This window comes from Pocillopora verrucosa, chromosome 14 (assembly GCF_036669915.1).
Source record: "Pocillopora verrucosa isolate sample1 chromosome 14, ASM3666991v2, whole genome shotgun sequence".
Classification (NCBI taxonomy): Eukaryota; Metazoa; Cnidaria; class Anthozoa; order Scleractinia; family Pocilloporidae; genus Pocillopora; species Pocillopora verrucosa.
In genome coordinates, this window is record NC_089325.1 from 12,334,421 (window position 1) to 12,353,731 (window position 19,311).

The window sequence follows — 19,311 nt, forward strand, 5'->3', positions numbered from 1 at the left end:
TATGAAGCGCCTTACTATCAAGTATCGTACCGAAGCAATTGACCGAAGCAATTGACCAAAGCAATTGCCACAGCCAATCAGTTCAAAGCCTAACATTGAAGGTAACCAATGAGAACTCAAAGTAATCAAACCTCAACGCCATCAAGTGCGGGAAAATGCTGGTGACTAAGTTGGTTTTGAATTTGATTTGTTCAGAAAGTGGGGCGAGTTTTCAAGACCAATCACACAGCACTTCCGGATTACCTTAAACGCTTTCAAGAAAAATAATCGGGATTGTCGCCTGACCTTGACCTAGCCTCCTTAAGCTTTGATTGTTTCCAGATCACCAAGAAAATTGAATGCGACGAGCTCCAGTATTAAATTTTCTTTAATGAATTTTCTTATTTTAACATCAATATTTTCGTACAATGAACTTGCAACGATAACCATTAATTTTTGTGGAATTGCTTGTGTAAAGGTATATTCTCTGTTATAACCATTCGTCCATGTAAAAAAGAATTCTTGTCTCTATTTCTCGAAATTAAAATTACTTTCATGCAGCCTCTAGTAGCCTTTTGCATACTTTCATTCAATGAAGAAGTACGCATTATTGCATGCTGGCAGCCGTTTCCTTGACAACTGCAACAATCGCGCGCCCGCTGCCTGTAGTTTTTCGTGTGCACGTCTTCACCGACTGAGAATCTGGAACAGCCTTCTCGTCGTGTCCTAAAATCTGTCACTCGCGCGTAATCGCGCGCGGAATATCTATTTGATTTTCTTGAGGACTTTGTAACATTTCTTGCAAACAGGAACACGATTATCTGAATAATGTCCAGGAAGGGAACACTGTTTATCGATGCACCTCTTACAAAAAACTTCTCCACAATTCCAACAGTGATACTATGAAGAAAAGATTTCATCGTTAGAATTGCAAAAGTGAGTGAACAGAAACTATAATCAGATTGACGATTCTTGCATCTAATACCTCATTCACACCAAAGCTTGACGTGTTTTAACGCTGCTTTGATAAACACGGTTTACATTATTTTTCTTCATAGAAGCTGCTTAGCCCATTTTTTTCGACTTCAAATTACGCACTTTGAAAAAAAGGTTAGTGACCTCTTGAAACCTATGGAAAATTCAGTTTTTCAGTTTTTCAGTTCCCTGTTTCTGATGTTCATTCAGTTGAACACATTTCAACTAAACATGTTTTCCTGGTGTGAATGGGGTAAAAGTTTTCAAGTTTTTCTTTTACAAAGCAATTCATTTCGTCAATGGCAATTAAAAACCTCGAAAAATGTAGGAAAACTTTTAAGCATGACATGAGCGACATGGCTCTTTCACATCTCTTTCAAGATGTGATACTTTTTTTCCGACTTGACAAATTAAGAACGCTTCCCGCGTTAGTAACGTAAAACCAAAACCAAAATATTCTTAACGGCCAATCAGAGCGAAGGTAAACATCACGAGCCAATGAGAACTCTAAGTTAAAAAAAACAACCTGAAGCACGGAAAATGCGATCGGCCAAGTCGCAATTGGTAACTGATAGGTTGAGAAAATGAGCAAGAAAAGAAAAAACTAATGATATCCAGCACTGCTTTCGACACTCAACTGACATTGCAATAATTGCAAGGTAACACAACTCACCTTCCGACTGAGAGAATCAATCGGAGACGAGCAGGTGGAACATTGGAAGACATCTCTAACTGATTTCCACTCCAAAGCAAACGGCGGAGCAGACTGAAGAAGATCATTTACTGTTATTCCCTGACGTTTTAAACTTTTCTGCAGCTGATCCGGCACCAGGCTCCCACCCCCACTTTCCTGACTTGCGCTGCTTGCCTCGCCCGCAGACAAAAAGGGTAAGGAAGATGAGTCATTCACGTGACTGTTTAGTAATGAATTGTTCTTCAGTGTTGTCTTGAGGTCCATACTATTCACTGAATTCTCAAGAGACGCTAGTTCCTGTGACGAATCACTAGGCGATTCACGTTGAGCACTGAGACATTTCATTTCAAGTGAATCCATCATTTCGGTGTTGTTTTCAGAGTCACTCGTAGGATTGGCCAGTGTTTTCATCATTTCGACCCGCTGTTGAGGCGAAGACAAACATCTTTATGTACAACAAACTTCACTGCAGTAGACTACGAGCAGTCCCTCTTTTTCGGCGCGCGGAACTCTGGGAGTGAGGCAGATTTCAAAAGCGAATTCTCGGAAACGGCGATGAACAATCCTGCAGCTCATCAGTCATGATTTTTCTGGAGCGTTAACGAGCCTTTACAGGCCTCACCGCTTGTTGACATTTCCGGCCGATAGTCAATCATATTGGTGCGTTGTGAGCGCAACACAGCGGTTAACTCTCTCGCTTAGTCTTTACTTCTTGTGCTCAACTCCCACTGTTCCGCGCGACGCGCGGCGAGCTAACCACAGTTTTTTTGTAGTTTATTTTTTCGGAATGATGGAACAGACTTAGCTGAAAAGAAAGAACTGCTCGTAGTCAGTCGACACTACAATTGAGCCCCCCGATAATCAATCACCTTGGGGAGATTGGAAAGTAGTCACCCAGATATCTTCGCGTTTTTTTTCCTTTTTTCAACATTCGCTCCATCTCCCTCTAGTATATTTCCAAATAAATGTTTTCCTCCTTCACAGCTCGAGTGTGAACGCTATTTTGGAAAATGGTGACGATATCACAAAAGTCACAAAGCGCGTCTACTACCTTCCCCTCCCATACCCAAAAGACGATCGACATTTCACCCGTAATGCGTACGGCTTGATGCCTAATTCGGATCTGTAACTCAGCTCACAGACTATACTTACAGACGAGAGAAATTTTATATGATCTTGTAGTGAATCGTTATGATCTATGATACTGCTGAGTGCATCCATGACTGTCTCACGTGGGTGAACGTCGTTCTCATGTCGATTATACATCGACCGCCAAAACCTATCGAAGATAACAAAAACATTTAAAGGTAGGGCCACAAAAAAATTGGTTCACATTGTCAAGCTTTGCTTATGCTTTGCCATTCTGCGGATGCTCATTTTACAGTTTTGACCAGCTCGAAAGCTTGGGGCGAGGTTGACAAACATGAACAGGTAAAGTCACGCAAATTTCGTTCGTTCTGTCACACAGAGCCACGCTTTGTTTTAAAAATGATTATCTATTTTATCGCCAATTTTCGGCGATTCTGGCTCACTTGAGGACGTGAGGCCAAGTAAAGGCCATAGTCGAAAAACATTAAAAGGGAAGGTCACGTAAGTTTGGTTCATTCTGTCACACACACTTACTCTTGAATTCTACTACTAATTGTGTACATTTCTAGCTTACTTGAGAGCTTGAGGCGAAGTAGACGGCCAAAGTAACTCGTTTTTGCCTCCCATGTATAATGGATTGGCATAATCACTGATATTTTGCCACATGTAGCCCCATAATGAATACGTCTTCTCGGGTAAACTGCAAAGAAACATTAAGAGGTAGCTCAACATTGCTGCAAACCTTCTGGTCTCATCATTCAAACAAAGTTTAGCCGTCGTTTAACAAAACCGCGTCCTAAACACTCCTCAATTTAACTGAACCCGGTTCATTAATTTTTGTAAGCAGTGTCAAGAGGGCCGAAAGCTAAAAGTGGAAGGATATTTATTTAATAAATCAACCCCTACATGAGAGAAACCCTGAAGCCCACTGACTGCGTAAAACCGCGGTTTGGGTTAGACTTCGAGTAAACAACCTGCACTACGACTTCAAGACTAAGAGAAGCTGTAGTCTTAGTGTTGGCGTGTTGCTCTTCGAGATTCAGCTCTAACTCCCCCTTCCCCCGCCTCTCCCTTGATAGTAGATAGACGAGTGGCCCTCACAAAAAGATTTCGAAAGGAGAAGCCTAGTTCTTTCGGCCGAGGTCAAGACATTTTTCCCAAAATACCCAATGCCTCTCTCCACTGAAGAGTATGTATGGCTAACGTAGAACTTGTCAAAAAAACAAACAAAATGCTGAATGGAAACGTAGCATCCACAGAGGGGGGAAGAGGAACATTATTTCTGGACGCTATATGATGAGACCGGGAAAGGCTCCAGCGGTATAAACGACTCAGCTCATGCGCATGGTGAGCCATACAAAAAGGCTTTTCAACAGGAATTGCAGCAAAAAAAGCAAACGGCAAAATGATGTGGTGACTCAACTCGGAATATATAAATTTTTTTACTCTTGCTTCACATTGCTTCATATTGCTTCATATTACCACTGTTAAAAAATAAAAGAAATTTGTACAGTGCTTTCTACAACAAAATTCTTTAGTACATGGGATTTGTCAGGCCATAAAGAAATTTCCATTAGAAGGTAATCAAGGACGCTATCAGGCAACTTTACGTAGGGGCGTAAATTATGTACGGCACTACATGACCTACCTGTGTTCTTTGCGCTCCCGCTCACAATTGCCAAGAAATGTCCCAAACTGCAAATGTTAGATGAACAGTTAGTAGAAAGTAGTTTGGGGAAAAAAAAAAAAAACAACTAATGCAGTAGAGTCCCTTTCTTCTGAATTCAGTCAGATCAAATACTTTGAATCCCAGTGGCTTGGGGCACAAAAAATCCAGCCCTAGCTTAAAAAGCTACCTTCAAGTTGAAAAGAGAAGTCTGGGAGTTTTATTTTAGCCCATTTTTGTGGTTCATTTAACAAGTTAAATACATATTTTATCCAGAGTTTGAACTCTTGCCTATTTTTTCGTAAATTGATTTTTGACATTGTTTCTCTTCCTCAGTCAGTATGTTCCTCCCCGATCTAAGTTAGATGGGTATGTGCTGCCACAGAGATGTGCTTTTATACTGTTTTGGCTTTGAGAAGCGGTATGGGATTTAACCATTATTGTCTTCAATTGGGTTTGGTTTTCAGGAAACTCTAAGAGCGTATTAATGCATTTAACTAACTTCAAAACTCCAAAGGAACATAAGAGAAAGAAAAGTAACAAAAATTACTCAAAAGGAAAAGAGTTTCGGGTGAATTTTAGACAACGAGAGGTCCCTCCTTTTTGGCGACGTCCGTTACGCGAATCAAAAAACTTAGCAAAAACAGAAAATTATTGATGTTAGCATGCCGCACGCAACTGTGGGAGTGAGGCGCACGAGAAATAGTGTAAAATCCCCTTCAGAGCGCTGAAATCAATATTTCTTCTCTGATTGTTGTATAACTCGCACGACGGGCCATGCTGATAGGGAGGGACAATTCGTTGTCTAGGTGAATCTTGACCAATTTTCTATTTCGGAAATAATGCAAGGTCTGAAACAGGTATGGAGTATAGAGGGCAGGTCTGAAAAAGGGGTGTAAAGCTCGGTATGTTTTAGTCTGAAATAGAGTCAGAAATTGGAGAACTGGGCGGTACTATCCAGCCAGGATCTCGAAGAAGTAAACTCCCCCCGCCCTCACCGATTTCTTACAGGTTGCACAGGAACTGAGAGTGTTATCTTTGAACTTAGACGTCTCTGAATATTAAATGTTTTACAAGTAAAGTAAGGAATTTGATTTTCTTATACCTGGCAAGAATACAGGTGATCGTGAATAGTTAAAAGGAATCTTTCGTTAAACTGGAAGGCAAACGGAAATTGTTCCTGCAATTGCCACACTCCTTCCAGGAACTGGAGAAACACCGGTGATGTCTCCTTAATATCTGATTGAAGAAAGCCACATCTGAAAAGAGAAGGATGAATGATAGGAATATGATGTATTCCGATCGAGTGTCATGAAAATAAAATTTGAGGCGCTAAATCAGAGGAACGAAAAACAAGGCATGGAGCCAATGAGAACTCCAAGTAAACATATGTAAACAGCATAAGTAAGTGACCGATGGAAATTGTTCTTACCTCTCTGTGAACTTGTGTCCAAATGCAAGCCATTCTTTCTCAATTAACACCTGTATTTGCCATAAACAAAAGACACATTTTATTGTAGCTTTTAAAGAGTTGCAGCGCAAACGGCCACTTTTTTAATTGTTAGTCACGAAGAGAGTCAGAGGTTTAATGAGAAGCACAGGGTAACACAATCTATGGAACTGAAATCAAACCAAAAGAATTGGAAGCAAATAATTGTGTTATTTATCAATGTGAACGTCACTTATGACCTGTTTGCTGGATAATGTATGGATGTTATAGAGAGAAGTTACAACGTTAATCACCTCTGAGAGTTTAACCCTTTACACCCTAACATCAGTCTGCATATTCTCCACACTGCTCTTTATACATTTCCTAAGGTGCTGATAAGGAGAATTTGTCTAACAATCAAAAGCTTCCATAATCGGTGATCAACTCCTTTATTCCCCTGACCTCAATGTTTGATTCAGGGGTGATATGGTCAGGAGAAATTAGATGCCAGTTACTCTTAGGGGTTAAGAGTGAAACATGTACCTGAAATCCATGCATTGTCCTGTAGTAGGGATCCAAAATGATACTTGCTAAGGAACAAGTCTGGGCAGTCCTGTCCCATCCATCACTGCAGTGAACAACAACACTGACCTTCTCCTCTACAACAGCCTGAAATTAAACACATTTTTCAGTAACTTGGACAAGAGCCATATGGCAAAAGGTGGAGTCAATCGCCAAGGTACAAAAATCTTCGTGGAAACAAAAAGGTGCAGAACAATACCTTTGCTATAAATACTGAAGTATCCAACACAGCTTTGATGTGTTTCATCCATCCACAGTTGTCCAGTCCATTGGCTAAAGCTTTAGCTGTTAAGTCAGGTGTCTCACAGACCACTAGAGATGATAAATTGTTCATGGACATTAACTTTGGTATCAAGTTTATTCCAAATGCTACTGCCATCTGTGATTTTTGTCAAAAAATGACCCTCTATCTGGACTTTCTCTACAAGTCCCTGACCTGCCTTGTGTAACAACTGCACCTCTTAATGAAAAAAAGAAGTAGAAACTGGGCCACAGGATAAACAGCATTGGGAAGGGCTTGCCTAATAGTTGACTAAAAATTATCGACTGAAAAAATTGAAGAAAATTAGCCTAGTGGTTGACCAAACATTCCTTTATTAAAAGCCTCTGCCACTCTCCTTCCCCAGCCCCCCCCCCCCTTCTTCCCCCAACTCCCTCCCACCCCTCCCCAACCAGCTGCATCTCTCAAACCCAGTTCCCTCTTGGCCCTTCCAACCCCAGCCTCTCTGGCTAACAAACAGAAGATGATTTCAAGCATAGCAGACTTCTTACATTCTGTACTTACATTCAATCATTTTCTGCAGACTTTGTCTCATAACATGGATATTTTCAATTCCGACAAACTGAAACTTGACATTCTCATAAAAATCAGTGCTTTCATATCCTTTCCCAGCTGCTTTATTTGCCATGGCATTGATCTGCAAAGACAGTAAAGGTGAGTCATTTGACCAGCATTGATGATGATGATGATGATGCATTTATGTCACACATTCCATATGATTATACTCCACTGTGTTTTACTGCACTTTTCTGGGGACTTTAAAAAAATTGTCATACCTTTGGTCTTGTGTCCACGATGTACACATATTTAGCATCAGGTGTTGCTTTTGAGATGGCTTGAATTAGATTTTCATCCTCCTGACATCTGGAGTTAAACCCTGATAGAGGTTGACTACAGCGGCAGATTGCTGCCTAAACAAAAAAGAAACAAAATTTTGTTCAAAAGACAATTTATAGGCATTAATTTATGTTAACAAAACTTGTCATTTCCTACTGAAAATGAAAAGCTTTACAAAGAGCTTAAAAAGATTTACTTGCCACAAAGACTATGGAAAGCGTATCAGCTTAACCTCTACCTTTGTATTCCTGTACAGGTAAGATAAAGCTGGAAGTCTGCCTCGACTGCGGAACCTTGAGCTACCAATGAGAACTGAGTTGGAGGCAGCGGAGGGCAGATATAGAACACTTGGATACGTATCACAGACCTGTATTAAAAAAGAATCGGTGACTTATGAGCGAGAGAGTTTAAAACAGTGATTAGTATAGGAAATAACATGATTTCAAGTGCAATTTGGTGTTATAAGCACAAGTAAATTTACATGTGCTTATCACACCAAATTGCAAAAGAAAGTCAAGCCTGACAAAATTTTGAAAGTATGCCTGCACTATTTGTAATTTGCTCTTTTGTTACAACTTTACACTCGTGTTACATGAGAACGCACTCATTTTCAGCCAATCAGAAGTGTGTAATTTTTTATGCACATTATTAACAGAGGAAAAAAACTATAATAATTCTGGTTACAGAGGGGATACTTGAGAGAGAGGGGTTACTAAGAGAGACCTGACTGTCTACAGCTAATTCAATAACTAAAATCAAAATGAAGTTATGTACTTAGTCTTACTTTGTAGTCTTTATTTATGTGGCTACAACACCATTCATTGTTTGGCAGTCCCATACGTGCATATTCTGACTTGATATCAAATAAGGCCCAACCAGCAGACCGCGTCAGCTGCTCACTTTGTGGATTGTAAGAGAAGGCATACAAGTCCTCAAGTTTCTCTGTAATGAAGAGAAATTGAAACAACATTATTCTCTAGATCTTTCAATCCCTTTCAGGACTTTGCTGCTCACCCAGTCTATTTTTTTACTACCATCAAAACAAAAATAGCTTTAAAGCTCACTAAGAAGTTAATACTGGCTCCAAACCCTACTCTGAGCATTTTTTCAATCTTACTGGAGTTGGCATTTTGACAAGTAACACTACTGCTATGGTACCCTGTTATATAAAGAAATCTTATCATTACCACAGGCTCCACAATAGTTAGGCACGTGTTTCATATTTTTTGTTGGCAATGCATAAAAGTATTGTAAACAATGTGACCTTCCTAGAGCCATAATAAAACATGTTACCAAACAATTTTAAATTTTAGTAACCCAGTACTGAATTTATTTGCTACTCTCCACTCTGTGACTGGTTATTAAAATAATAATAATAATAATAATAATAATAATAATAATAATAATAATAATAACAATAATAATAATAATTATTAATTACTTTATTAATCAAAGTACCACAGTTTCTTAAGAAGATTACTCCCCTTAAAACCAATTCAGACTTAAATAAAGGGGGTAAAGATTTTATCAACTGAGTTGATAATGTAAATTGGCCACTGTAAAGAATTTCTAAAGCAGACGTTTGAAACATCAGCTCTAAAACTCTTTACTGTGGCCAATTTACATTACCAACTCAGTTGATAAAACCAAATTATCTGGTTCAAACCTAGTCACCTGAAATTTCTAGCAAACCAGGTTGTTTAAATATTTCCATTTCAATTTCTGATTGGCTTTTTCTAGTAAATATTCCTTTGTTCTGATTGGCCCTTCAATTTACTGTTAGTTTCCTCAAATTAAATTTTTCTCAAATTAAAACTTCTTTATTGTGTTTGAGTTTTTTACCATACTTTACCTGGTTTAGATAGTTGTAACAATGAAGTGTAAATTTCCTGGCCATCTCTGTCTCTTGAAACTACAAATGTCACAATCAAGAATGTCTTGCAGCGAATCTTCAAAGGTGATCCTGCTGCTGTGAGAGGAAGCTTCTCCACTGATGCAATGTGGGAATGTAGAATCTATAAAAATAAAATGCATTTGAGAATACATGTATATGATCACAATTAAATGTAACAAATTATATTTTAATACAGATGATAAATTATGTAATTCAAGAAATTATCCTTACAGGAAACCTTTAACTCTTTAACTCCCACAAGTGATTAACATGAAACTTTGCCTTATAATATCCATACATTATTCGGCAAACAGGTAATGAGAATGTTCAAACTTATCAGGTAGAAGCTGCTATCTTGATCTAGCACCAAGTTCTCGTAACTAATTTAGAAGGAAATGTGTAGCAGCTAGAGAGGAGAATTATCAATCAGATCTTGGGAGTTGAAGAGTTAAATAATGAAATCGAAGAAATTGAGCCTGAAAGCCACATAGCTAACAAATACAAACAGGATTTAAAGTAAATTTTAACACAATCACATCATTCTAAGGCAGGTATGATAAAAACCGAAGGAAGCATTCTTTTGCTCAGCACAGTTTGTTTGTTTTGAGAAGAGCTGGTGAGCAAGGAGGGAAGGGGGAAGGGGGAAGGGGGAAGGGGATAAAGGGTTTGTAAAAAAGTTAATTTTTACATTCCCTTTTCCAATGTGCCAAGTTCTAACTTACCCATGTTTCTTTGGAGCAATCTGGATCAACAAATATTAGATGAGTAGCTGTAAGGTATAAATTACCCACTGCAACCTTCCTTTTTCCATTCTTTGTCATTAAACGGACATTTTCAATCTATGTATCAGGAAAAGAGTAACAAATTCTTACAATAGTTCAACAGCATGAAAACCAGCCTCTGAAGGTTTGCTTATGGCAAGAAAAGAACAATTTAACCTACATAAAAGCTGCCAATGGCCTAATATAAACACTGCAGGTTTTAAGAACACATTTGTAAATAGATTAATTTATAAATACAACCTTTTATGTTATTTTATGTCAGATATATTGTATCTAGTTTGATCTTTTTATTCTTTTTCTTGTATTTTAATTTTTGGCTGAACTTTAAATCTTTTTATCCCGTAACATTAGATATGTATTTTTATCTAATGAGCAATAAAGACATTTATTATTATTCTTAGACGAGAAAAACAGGTTTCAAATCATTCATTGCTGTTTTCATCACAACATTATTGAAGAGAAGATTTCCCATAGGGATGCTTTGTTGTGGAACAGTCTTTTCCATGAACTCAGATCAACATTTCTTTAAATTAAATTAAAAAGTATTATGTGGCATTATAGCTTTTGAATGAAACACAGCATCCTCAAAAAGCAGCTGGAATTAATCAGTTTTATTCCTATCATATTGCATTAATTATTAGTTTGTTTAGCTAGGCAGAATTTGATATTCCATACTCTTAGATTGTGCTGAAGGATTTTACTGTGCAGAAATAAAGTTATCTATCTACATAAAACCCAATTTATGAAAAACTCAGTAAGATTTCTCCACAACCCTATACCATTGTAAAACACAGTCTTGTTATGCCAAAGACAATCTGTTGTTTTTTCCATTGTCTTCTTCATCCAAGAATTGCAGTCACGATGAAGTATAGGGCTATAGAGAAATCTCACCAAAAACTCTAATAAGGAGCCCTATTTCTGGTTCTTGCAGCTGCCTACTTATAGTCTCGTCCACTGTTATTTATCTTGTATTAATTATTGTTCAATAAATTAACGTCTATTTCTGAAGGAAGGATGGTATAATATAAGATGTATCTCAGGAAACTCTAATTTTGTTTCAGTATGTAGTAGATCAAGGAGCCAAAAAAAGGCATTCTGATGTCTTAACGGTTAAAAAAAAGCAACTTACGCTTCACCAGAATGTTATTCAATATCAGTGTCTGAGTAATATGCAGACAAAATTTAGATGTATTCATGTGAAACAAGTTGCGTGAGGAGGAAAAATTAGAAAATCAACGAGAACTTGTCAATCTTCGGCTTGATTTCTTCCAATCTCTCGAAATTAACTCAGGCTAAAAACACTTTTCCAGTATTTTCCAAAAGTTTTAGATAAAAGTATTCTTCTTTACATGGATAAAATGGGCTGAAGGCTGCATAAATGCCGGTCATGTGATCGATGCCGAAATTGGATCTATTTCTAAGTGTGGACGTCACCTTAATTTACCTTTGGTGTCTTTATTAGATCCATCCCCGATACGAAGAATTCCTCCTTTAATCGTATTCCTCGGATCTTTTAGGAAATTTATATTTCTACCTAAATTTCCAGAGTTCCAATCGCTTCAGTTACCCAACCTCCGCCGGCCGCCATGTTGAATGGTACAGCTGCAATCCCGTGATGCAATTGATGAATTTTATAACAAGCGTTCTGATTGGCTGATGTATCGAATGCAATTGTCTCCAGGAAATCAAAATCAAAATGGCGGCGGCCACAACTGGAGGTCTTTTTGGCAGCGGTTCGACAGGTTTCTCTTTCGGAAGCGGTACCACTGGAACACTAAGTTTTGGTACTGGTACTTCGACCGGCACTTCGGTAGGTGGAACCGGATTTTCCGCTATTAAACCCTTCGGAGCTTCTATTACTTCATCGACCATGAGCACGCCGTTTGGTCAATCAACGGCCGCTTCTACTGGGGCCACTTCTGGATTCAAATTTGGTTCTGTAGGCGCCCCTTCAACAGCAAATTTTTCTGTATTTAGCGCAGCGAAAACCGCGCCAACAGCTTCTACCTTGGGAACATTTGGACAAACCAGCCAATTAGGGCAAAGTACTGGTTTTACCTTAGGGGCAACACCGGCGTCTGCTGCAACAACAGGACTTAATCTGGGGAGTAGTCTGTTTAAAGGAAACACTGCAACGACAACCAAAACAACATTGCTTGGAACTTCTTCAACTGGAGTTGGGTTAGGACTGGGTAGTAGCACAGGTATTGGTACATTTACAGGTTTAAGTGCAGTAAAAACTACAGTGGCTCCAAGTACTGTAGCCTCAACCACCCTAACTGGCTTAGGTGGGACTGGCACAAGCACTAGTGGTGGAGTCACCGGCACAGTCGGTGGTGTCACAGGGAGAGAGGGGTAAGTTGACAATATCTAAATTTAACCACGTCCCAGATCTTATCTTTCCTAGTACATGTATACAGATCATGTTACCTAGCTTCAGGGGTTATCTTTTTTCAAAATAGTCATTACTGCAATGAGCTTATTCAAAACAGGGTTCTTACTAGAGACAGGGTGTTTATTTCTTTTTTAACCCTTTACTCCCTAACGTCAATATGCATATTCTCCACACTGCTCCCTATACATTTCCTAAGGTGCTGACAAGGAGAATTTGTTCAACCATCAAGAGCTTCTTAAGTTGGTGATCATCTCCTTTGTTCTCATGACCTTAATCTTTCACTCAGGGGTGATGTTATAGGGAGAAAGTAGATGTTAGTCACTCATATGGGTTAAAGGATTAAGAAACAACAGAATGTGAGAAACAAAGCTTTGATGTTTATTTGTAAACTGTAAATTCAGGGCGTGAAATTGTGCTTAATACAGGTGCCAACGCAACTAAATTTTTCAATTTGGCGACCAAATCTTGAAAATTAGTTGCCAAATTGGCGACTACAATGTTCATCACAACCATACCGAGAGACATAGTGAATCAAAAAGATTTGCAAAGATAAATCCGTGGCAAACTTCCTAGTTAAGTATGTTTCCAAAACTCAGCACACGCATCTCGATCGATAACTAGACACCATCTTGGATTTAGTTGAGCTTGAACGTTGTATATCATCCATCCTAGTGTCCACTTTTCAGAACGCTAGATCTTTTCCCTAAATTAATTTTGGAGGGTCTATCTAGAACGTTGACAGCGTAAAAAAAGGTTTTGTTTGTCTTTGAAAATGGCGACCAACTTTTTTTGAATTGGCTACCACTTTGAAGAATTTAGGAGCCAAGTGGCTATCAGAAAAAAAAATTAATTTCATGCCCTGAAATTTAATTTAAAAATGTACAGTGAATATTTGTATAATAATGGTAGGGAGTGTACTGCGAGCAATGCTTTTACAAAAACAGAATAGGGAAACTTATTGGAATGAGGGTGCTTGTGCAACAGGGGCACTTAACAAAAATTAAACATGCTTACCAGAGAGGGGGAAGCTTATTGGAATGTGTGAACCATCTGTAAGGTTTGAGTCTTTCTCTTGATGGTAATTTGAATATGCCCAATTTTGAAAAAGTAATCTCTCAATCTAGTACTGTTAGGTGATATGTGATGGAACATGCTTGCTCAGGAATTAAATCAGTGATCTCTTTTTAAATTTTGTTTCAGTGATGTAAAAGATACACCTTTGCCTAATACTTTGAATGAAATTGCAGAGCACATCAAGTAAGTTTCAGGAACACTTCATCATTGTGATGCCTGTGTCTGTCATTTAATTAAGTCTCAATCATAGTTACAAGGATAACAGTAATAACATCAACTATATTGAAAGAATGGTTAAGTTTGATGCTTTGTTTTTCATTTTGCAAAAGGTAACCTGAATTTCTAAAGCTTGAAGTTCCCAAGCCCAGTATGGTTTTGTGACTCTTTCTTGTATAAAATTCTTGTCCATTCAAGATAACCCTTAGCAGTCTTGCAAGAGTTCCCCAACATTTAACTTCTCCCTAAAATATCCGAATAACATTCAGAAAACAGGGAGTGGATGTACTCAAACTTATCAGGTAAAAGTTGTTTTCTTGATCTACCACAAAATTCTTATAACTAATTAACACAGAAATGTGTAGCAGCTAGTAGGGAGAAGTAACATTCAGGATTAAATGGTACCAATCCATACTCCTGGGTAGAGAGGAGCATAATGAGAGTGGATTGTCTTACCATAAAACACAAAAAAAATCTGGCTAACATTTTTTCATCCTCTGTTCATCTGCAGCAATATTAATTTGTGGTAAGAGCTATCCACCACTATGATAGATCGCTAGTATTTGAAATTCATATCTTCACAGCTTTTGGGATTTCAAATAGTTGACTGGCAGAGGAGTTAACATTTCAAGCACCTTAATTGCTGTTTGTTTTTGTCATAGAAAATACGTCAAAGAACAAAAGGAACACAAAGATGAGATTTCCAGAGCATCAGGGAGTTTATTAGATAAAGTAAGAGAGGAAACCATTGCCCTAAGACAGGCTCTAGCCTTGGTGTCCAATAGTATTCAGCGAGATGGATGTTCTGTGGAAAACCTCAAAATTGATGTATCCAAGGTGAGTTTCTTTGCTTTTAGGCAAAAGAGAAAGTTAACTGTGCTTACAAACCCTTATCTAAGCACCCAGAGGTTGCGAGGATTTTTGCTAGTTATTTATTGTAGGAGTTTGTCCCAACTCCCTTCCCCTCTACCTCAGTGTTTAGAGAAGACTATGTTGACATGGTTTTAACATTGGCCACTTTTTTATTGTTTTTATCGAAAAAGAATCCTTCAGGTGTTGAGCATTAGAAAATAAAATACACTTTTTCAAAGAAAAGGGATGAAACTTTGTATCACTCTTTCTTTTCAGATAACTGTGAAGTAGAAGTTGCGCAAAACATGGGCAATTTTTTTGTTATGGCTTTCACTCCTTGTTTTTAAAAATGAACTTGGGAAATCAAAACTTTGATTTGATATTTAGGAGCTGAAAAATGCTGAAATTGCACAAAGAACCAATGATATTCCTCAACCGTTGCAACACGAGAATGTGGCACCTCAGGAGTACTTTCAGCGCTTGGTAGAGTCATTTGAACAAAGGATGTTGATGTACAGGATACAGATTGAGATTATGGAGAGCCATCTTGCTTCCATATCCCAAGGGCAAACATTGACCCCACAAGGTGTGTATTGAGCATGTCTACAGAAGATCTCTTTGTACAGTGGAACCTTGATTATCCCGACCTTGATTATTCAGATTTCTAGATTATCCTGACTTTTTCTCTGATCCCAATTTTGTTATGAATATTTATTAGTTGCGATCAAGATCCGTGGCCATATTCTTTGGATCTATAGTGTTGAAAAGTGAAGTATGGGCATGTTGTTTCACTTTCAAAAAGCAAAAGCAGCACTTGTATGCATCATAACTAATGAAGAACATTCGAATAATGTCTGACTGGCTTAGATTTACTTTGTTATTGGCTTGTTTAGCATGGTATGCAAGATAAACAAGCCTCACAGTGTCACGAATATGTTATCATGTCCTTGATTTGTAAATGTTTTGTTTTATGATTAAATATTGCTTTCTTAATGTAATCAGTTTTTGTTCCTCAATAATATTCATTTTCTTGATTATCTGGACCCTAGATCATCCAGACTATTTCATTTAGTCCCAATGAGTCCGGATAATTGAAGTTCAACTATAGTCACTCAGGGGTTTCAAACAAGCTGGCTGCCGCTGGAGTTCCACTGGCTACTTGATAACATGTCACCGGTCACTCTGGACAAAATAATTACCTTTTGATCCATATCACACATTTCACCGTCACCTACTTCTGCAGTCTGATGTTTTCTACAGAGAATTTTGAAACCCCTGCTCACTTGTACAACACAGGGCTACAACCTCAAATTCTTTCAAAATTGCCTTTTGAGGAATGCAAATCATAAAATGGCCATCAAGGATTGAAATTTTAGATGTCAGAAAAAGTTGTTTTTGGAGGTTCACAAAACATCTTAATACATAATAATTGGATAATCAGAGGCAATTTTCACAAAACACAGAACAGAGCGTTATATATAGTGTTGTTTGCAGACAGTTGCTGCACTTCTGCTGAAGTTATACAAACTTTAAATCTTGCTGCAAAGTTAGTTGCCACTGCTTTTCTCTGCTGGTCATTAAAACCATTGAAAGTGGTCATAACTTGCAGGGCTGCAATGTAGGTGTCACTGTATCATCCTAAATATTGGTCTCTGTACTTTTCTGAATAATAACACTTACCACTTGAATGTTTTACCATTTTGGTCACGTTTGCAAGTAGAAATACTAAGTTGTGTTTTCTGTTTTGTTATGTTTTGTTTACTCAGATCTTTCTGAGGTTATGCACAAAGTGCATGAAACATTTATTGCTTTAGCAGCCAAACTACATGAAATCCATGAAGCTGTGAAGGTACAAATTTCAAGCCAAATGTCATGTGTTATTGATCTGTCATGTTGATAGGTGGCTCATGCCACAATTTGTTGTAGATAAAAACAGCTAATGAGGAAAGTTCAGCCACATTTTAATTGTCCTGTTTTCTATGATCTTTTTTATCTGTTCTCTGTCTCTCAGACTGAAAGACAACAAGGGCAGCAACGAATCTTATTCTGCTCTTGTGTCAAACATTTGATATTTTTAAATTTCTTACAGATGCAAAAAGAACACTACCTTAACTACAGAAGAGCTTACTTTAAAGACAGTACAGATATTTTTTCATACAGCTCAAAGGATTTATCAAAGACTGGTAAGTGTTAGGCACATACAGTTCACTGTTGTCATAAGAAGCCTGAAGGAAGGGGAAATCCACCACCTGTCTGACCATTGCACTTGTCACTTCATTAATTGTGATCAAAGACAGAAAATAGGTAGTTTGTAACTCATTCTAACATTAATGTCTGGCTTCAAAAAATTACTCAAATATATCCCAGAATGCCAAAGTCACATCTCGGAGAGTTTCAAACTTCAACTTTTTTTGGGGTAGCCTACCCCAAACCCCCAAGCAGGGTCTTTTAGCTAATTTAGCCACCTACTCAGTTCAAATGATACATCTTTTACATTTTCCAATGATAACCCTGAAGGTTGCAAATTTTTTGGCTATGTTATTAATTTTTTGTTACAAACAGACCCTCGAGTAGACCCACATTGGTCTGGAACAGTGTTATGAGGAACTTAAAAGAAAGAAGACAAGTTTTCAGTTTTAGTGTCTGAAATCATTGAACTACTATTTTTTGTCAATAGGTGATACATACTAATGAAGTAAAACTTTCTCTCCCGGGTGTTTGAATCTTGGAAACTTTTCTAAAGTAAATAATTTATTTTTATTAAAATTTATCAGGTACAGAATTTAGACTTGGCCCCAGCCCTTTCAGGGTATTACCCAATAACTCAGCCTTGGGTGTGGCTACGGCGAATATTGCAGGTATGGAGAGGTAGCATGATATTTACGTAATGTATTTAGTCAGTGTGGAAAGAGCACATTATCAGGAGGTACACATGTAAAGCTGGAAAATGCTGTGCCCAATTTTTCCATGTATTTTGAATACTGTGTAGCTTCATAAACATTTCTTTTACCCACCATGACTGCATTGATATCAAATGTTGCTTTTCTCTTGTGTTTAAAAGCTCCAACATTTGGCCTCAACACTCTTCAGACAAATACAACAGGGTTAGCAGGATCTTTAGGAGCTACAGGAACATCTTCCCTAGGTAACCCATTTGGCACTGCACCAGGACTTAGTGGTACAAGTCTAACAGGGGCCAGCACATTTGGGTCATCCCTTGGCACCAGTACTTTAGGGACCACCGGACTTGGGGCCTCTACTGGTCTCACTGGGGGATTTGGCACCCCATCTCTAGGGACCCCCTCAGGAGGGGCTTTTGGCTCCCCTGGGACAGGCCTTGGGGGCAGCACATTTGGTGCCGGAACATCAGCATTTAGTGCACAACCTAAGTTTCAACTTCAGAGGCCACCAGCTGGGAATAAAAGAGGGAAAAGAAGATGAAAGAATGGCTCTGAGCAACTTGGAGTGAGAACAACTAGCACCTGAGCTCTGGAGCTTACATTAAATGACCATTGCTTATTTCTAAGTTTTTTTTTTTAGTTTTCAAATACTAAAATAAAAACAAGAGCGTGTGTGTCACAAAACGGTTATTTCTCGTCTCTTACTGATAACTTATATGTACAAATACGCAAATGTACGTATGAAAATGTATTTTCATTCCAGTGCATTAGATTCTTGTAGTTGTTATCACTGAATACTGCTTACCTCTTTTAGCTAGTTGGCATTAGAACGTTAATTTATAATTTTTTGCAGGTATATCAAATTTCTCTAATCAAACATTCTCTTTTTTCTCTACTTTCCTGACTGCGTTTTCTTTCACTGTTACACTTTTCACGCTTCCCCAAAATAAAAAGGTTCCTGTTTACTAGTTGCTTGTTGCTGTCACACGGTCTCTATGGACGCCTCATTCAATGTTCATTTACTTCAATGTAAAACACGGGACATTTGAAAGAGGTATGGGAGTTAGTTTTTAGACAAGCCTTCTTTAAATTGAAACACCATCTAGCCCGAGAGTATAACATTTTTTAAGGTAGAATGATAAGCATAGCAATTATATAGTATTACTTTAGCTTGTGTTTTCACTATAGGGGTTTTTTGTTAGGCGGAAACGGGTCTTGTAAGAGAGAGGGAGGGCTTTGTTAGGTGATTATGTTGTAATTGTTTGTGATTCACCACAGAAATATTGAATTTTCCTTACCCTACTGGACAGACGCGATTTACATGTTTTCAGTCAAGCTGATGCAAGCGCGAGGCGAGCGTGAAAAGAGCATGAGCGAGAGAAGAAGCGAGATAAAAGACGATAGGCGGCAATTTGTTGCGTTTTTTAGACCAGCTCAGTTAAATGCGAGGCGAGTGTGAGGAAGTGCGCAAAACAGGAAAGAGCGCGACAAAACCAACGACGGGCGTCATTTTTTGCCACGCTCCTCCACCTGCGTTTCCCGCTCCCTTCGCCTCTTACGCTTGCCAAACAAACGTAATAAAAAATGACACCAGTTAGATATGTTTTGGTTATTCATTTGCTCGTTTATTCATTTCTTTTGGCCACTTCTTTATTATTGTTTTCAGA

The 19,311-nt window shown here is 38.2% G+C and overlaps 2 protein-coding genes across 2 annotated transcripts; one reads left to right on the forward strand and one right to left on the reverse strand.

Annotated features, from left to right (window-relative positions):
* Positions 1 to 349: 349 nt before the first annotated feature.
* LOC131782384 (myotubularin-related protein 6-like) lies at positions 350 to 11,830 on the reverse strand. Its single transcript, XM_059099115.2, has 16 exons — positions 11,652 to 11,830; positions 10,148 to 10,264; positions 9,384 to 9,546; positions 8,316 to 8,473; positions 7,770 to 7,898; positions 7,471 to 7,605; positions 7,199 to 7,331; positions 6,614 to 6,726; positions 6,376 to 6,501; positions 5,836 to 5,885; positions 5,509 to 5,662; positions 4,386 to 4,432; positions 3,312 to 3,437; positions 2,801 to 2,927; positions 1,628 to 2,071; positions 350 to 879 (listed from the first exon to the last, which is right to left on the reverse strand). The coding sequence occupies exons 1-16, from the start codon at positions 11,673 to 11,675 to the stop codon at positions 745 to 747; spliced, it is 2,181 nt and encodes a 726-aa protein (XP_058955098.2). The 5' UTR covers positions 11,676 to 11,830; the 3' UTR covers positions 350 to 744.
* Positions 11,831 to 11,886: 56 nt separating this feature from the next.
* Positions 11,887 to 19,218, forward strand: LOC131782385 (nucleoporin p58/p45). The gene is made up of 8 exons (XM_059099117.2): positions 11,887 to 12,562; positions 13,803 to 13,859; positions 14,555 to 14,729; positions 15,132 to 15,330; positions 16,511 to 16,593; positions 16,834 to 16,927; positions 17,519 to 17,602; positions 17,806 to 19,218. Exons 1-8 carry the CDS (start codon positions 11,904 to 11,906, stop codon positions 18,183 to 18,185), a joined length of 1,731 nt encoding a protein of 576 aa, XP_058955100.2. The 5' UTR covers positions 11,887 to 11,903; the 3' UTR covers positions 18,186 to 19,218.
* Positions 19,219 to 19,311: the final 93 nt, after the last annotated feature.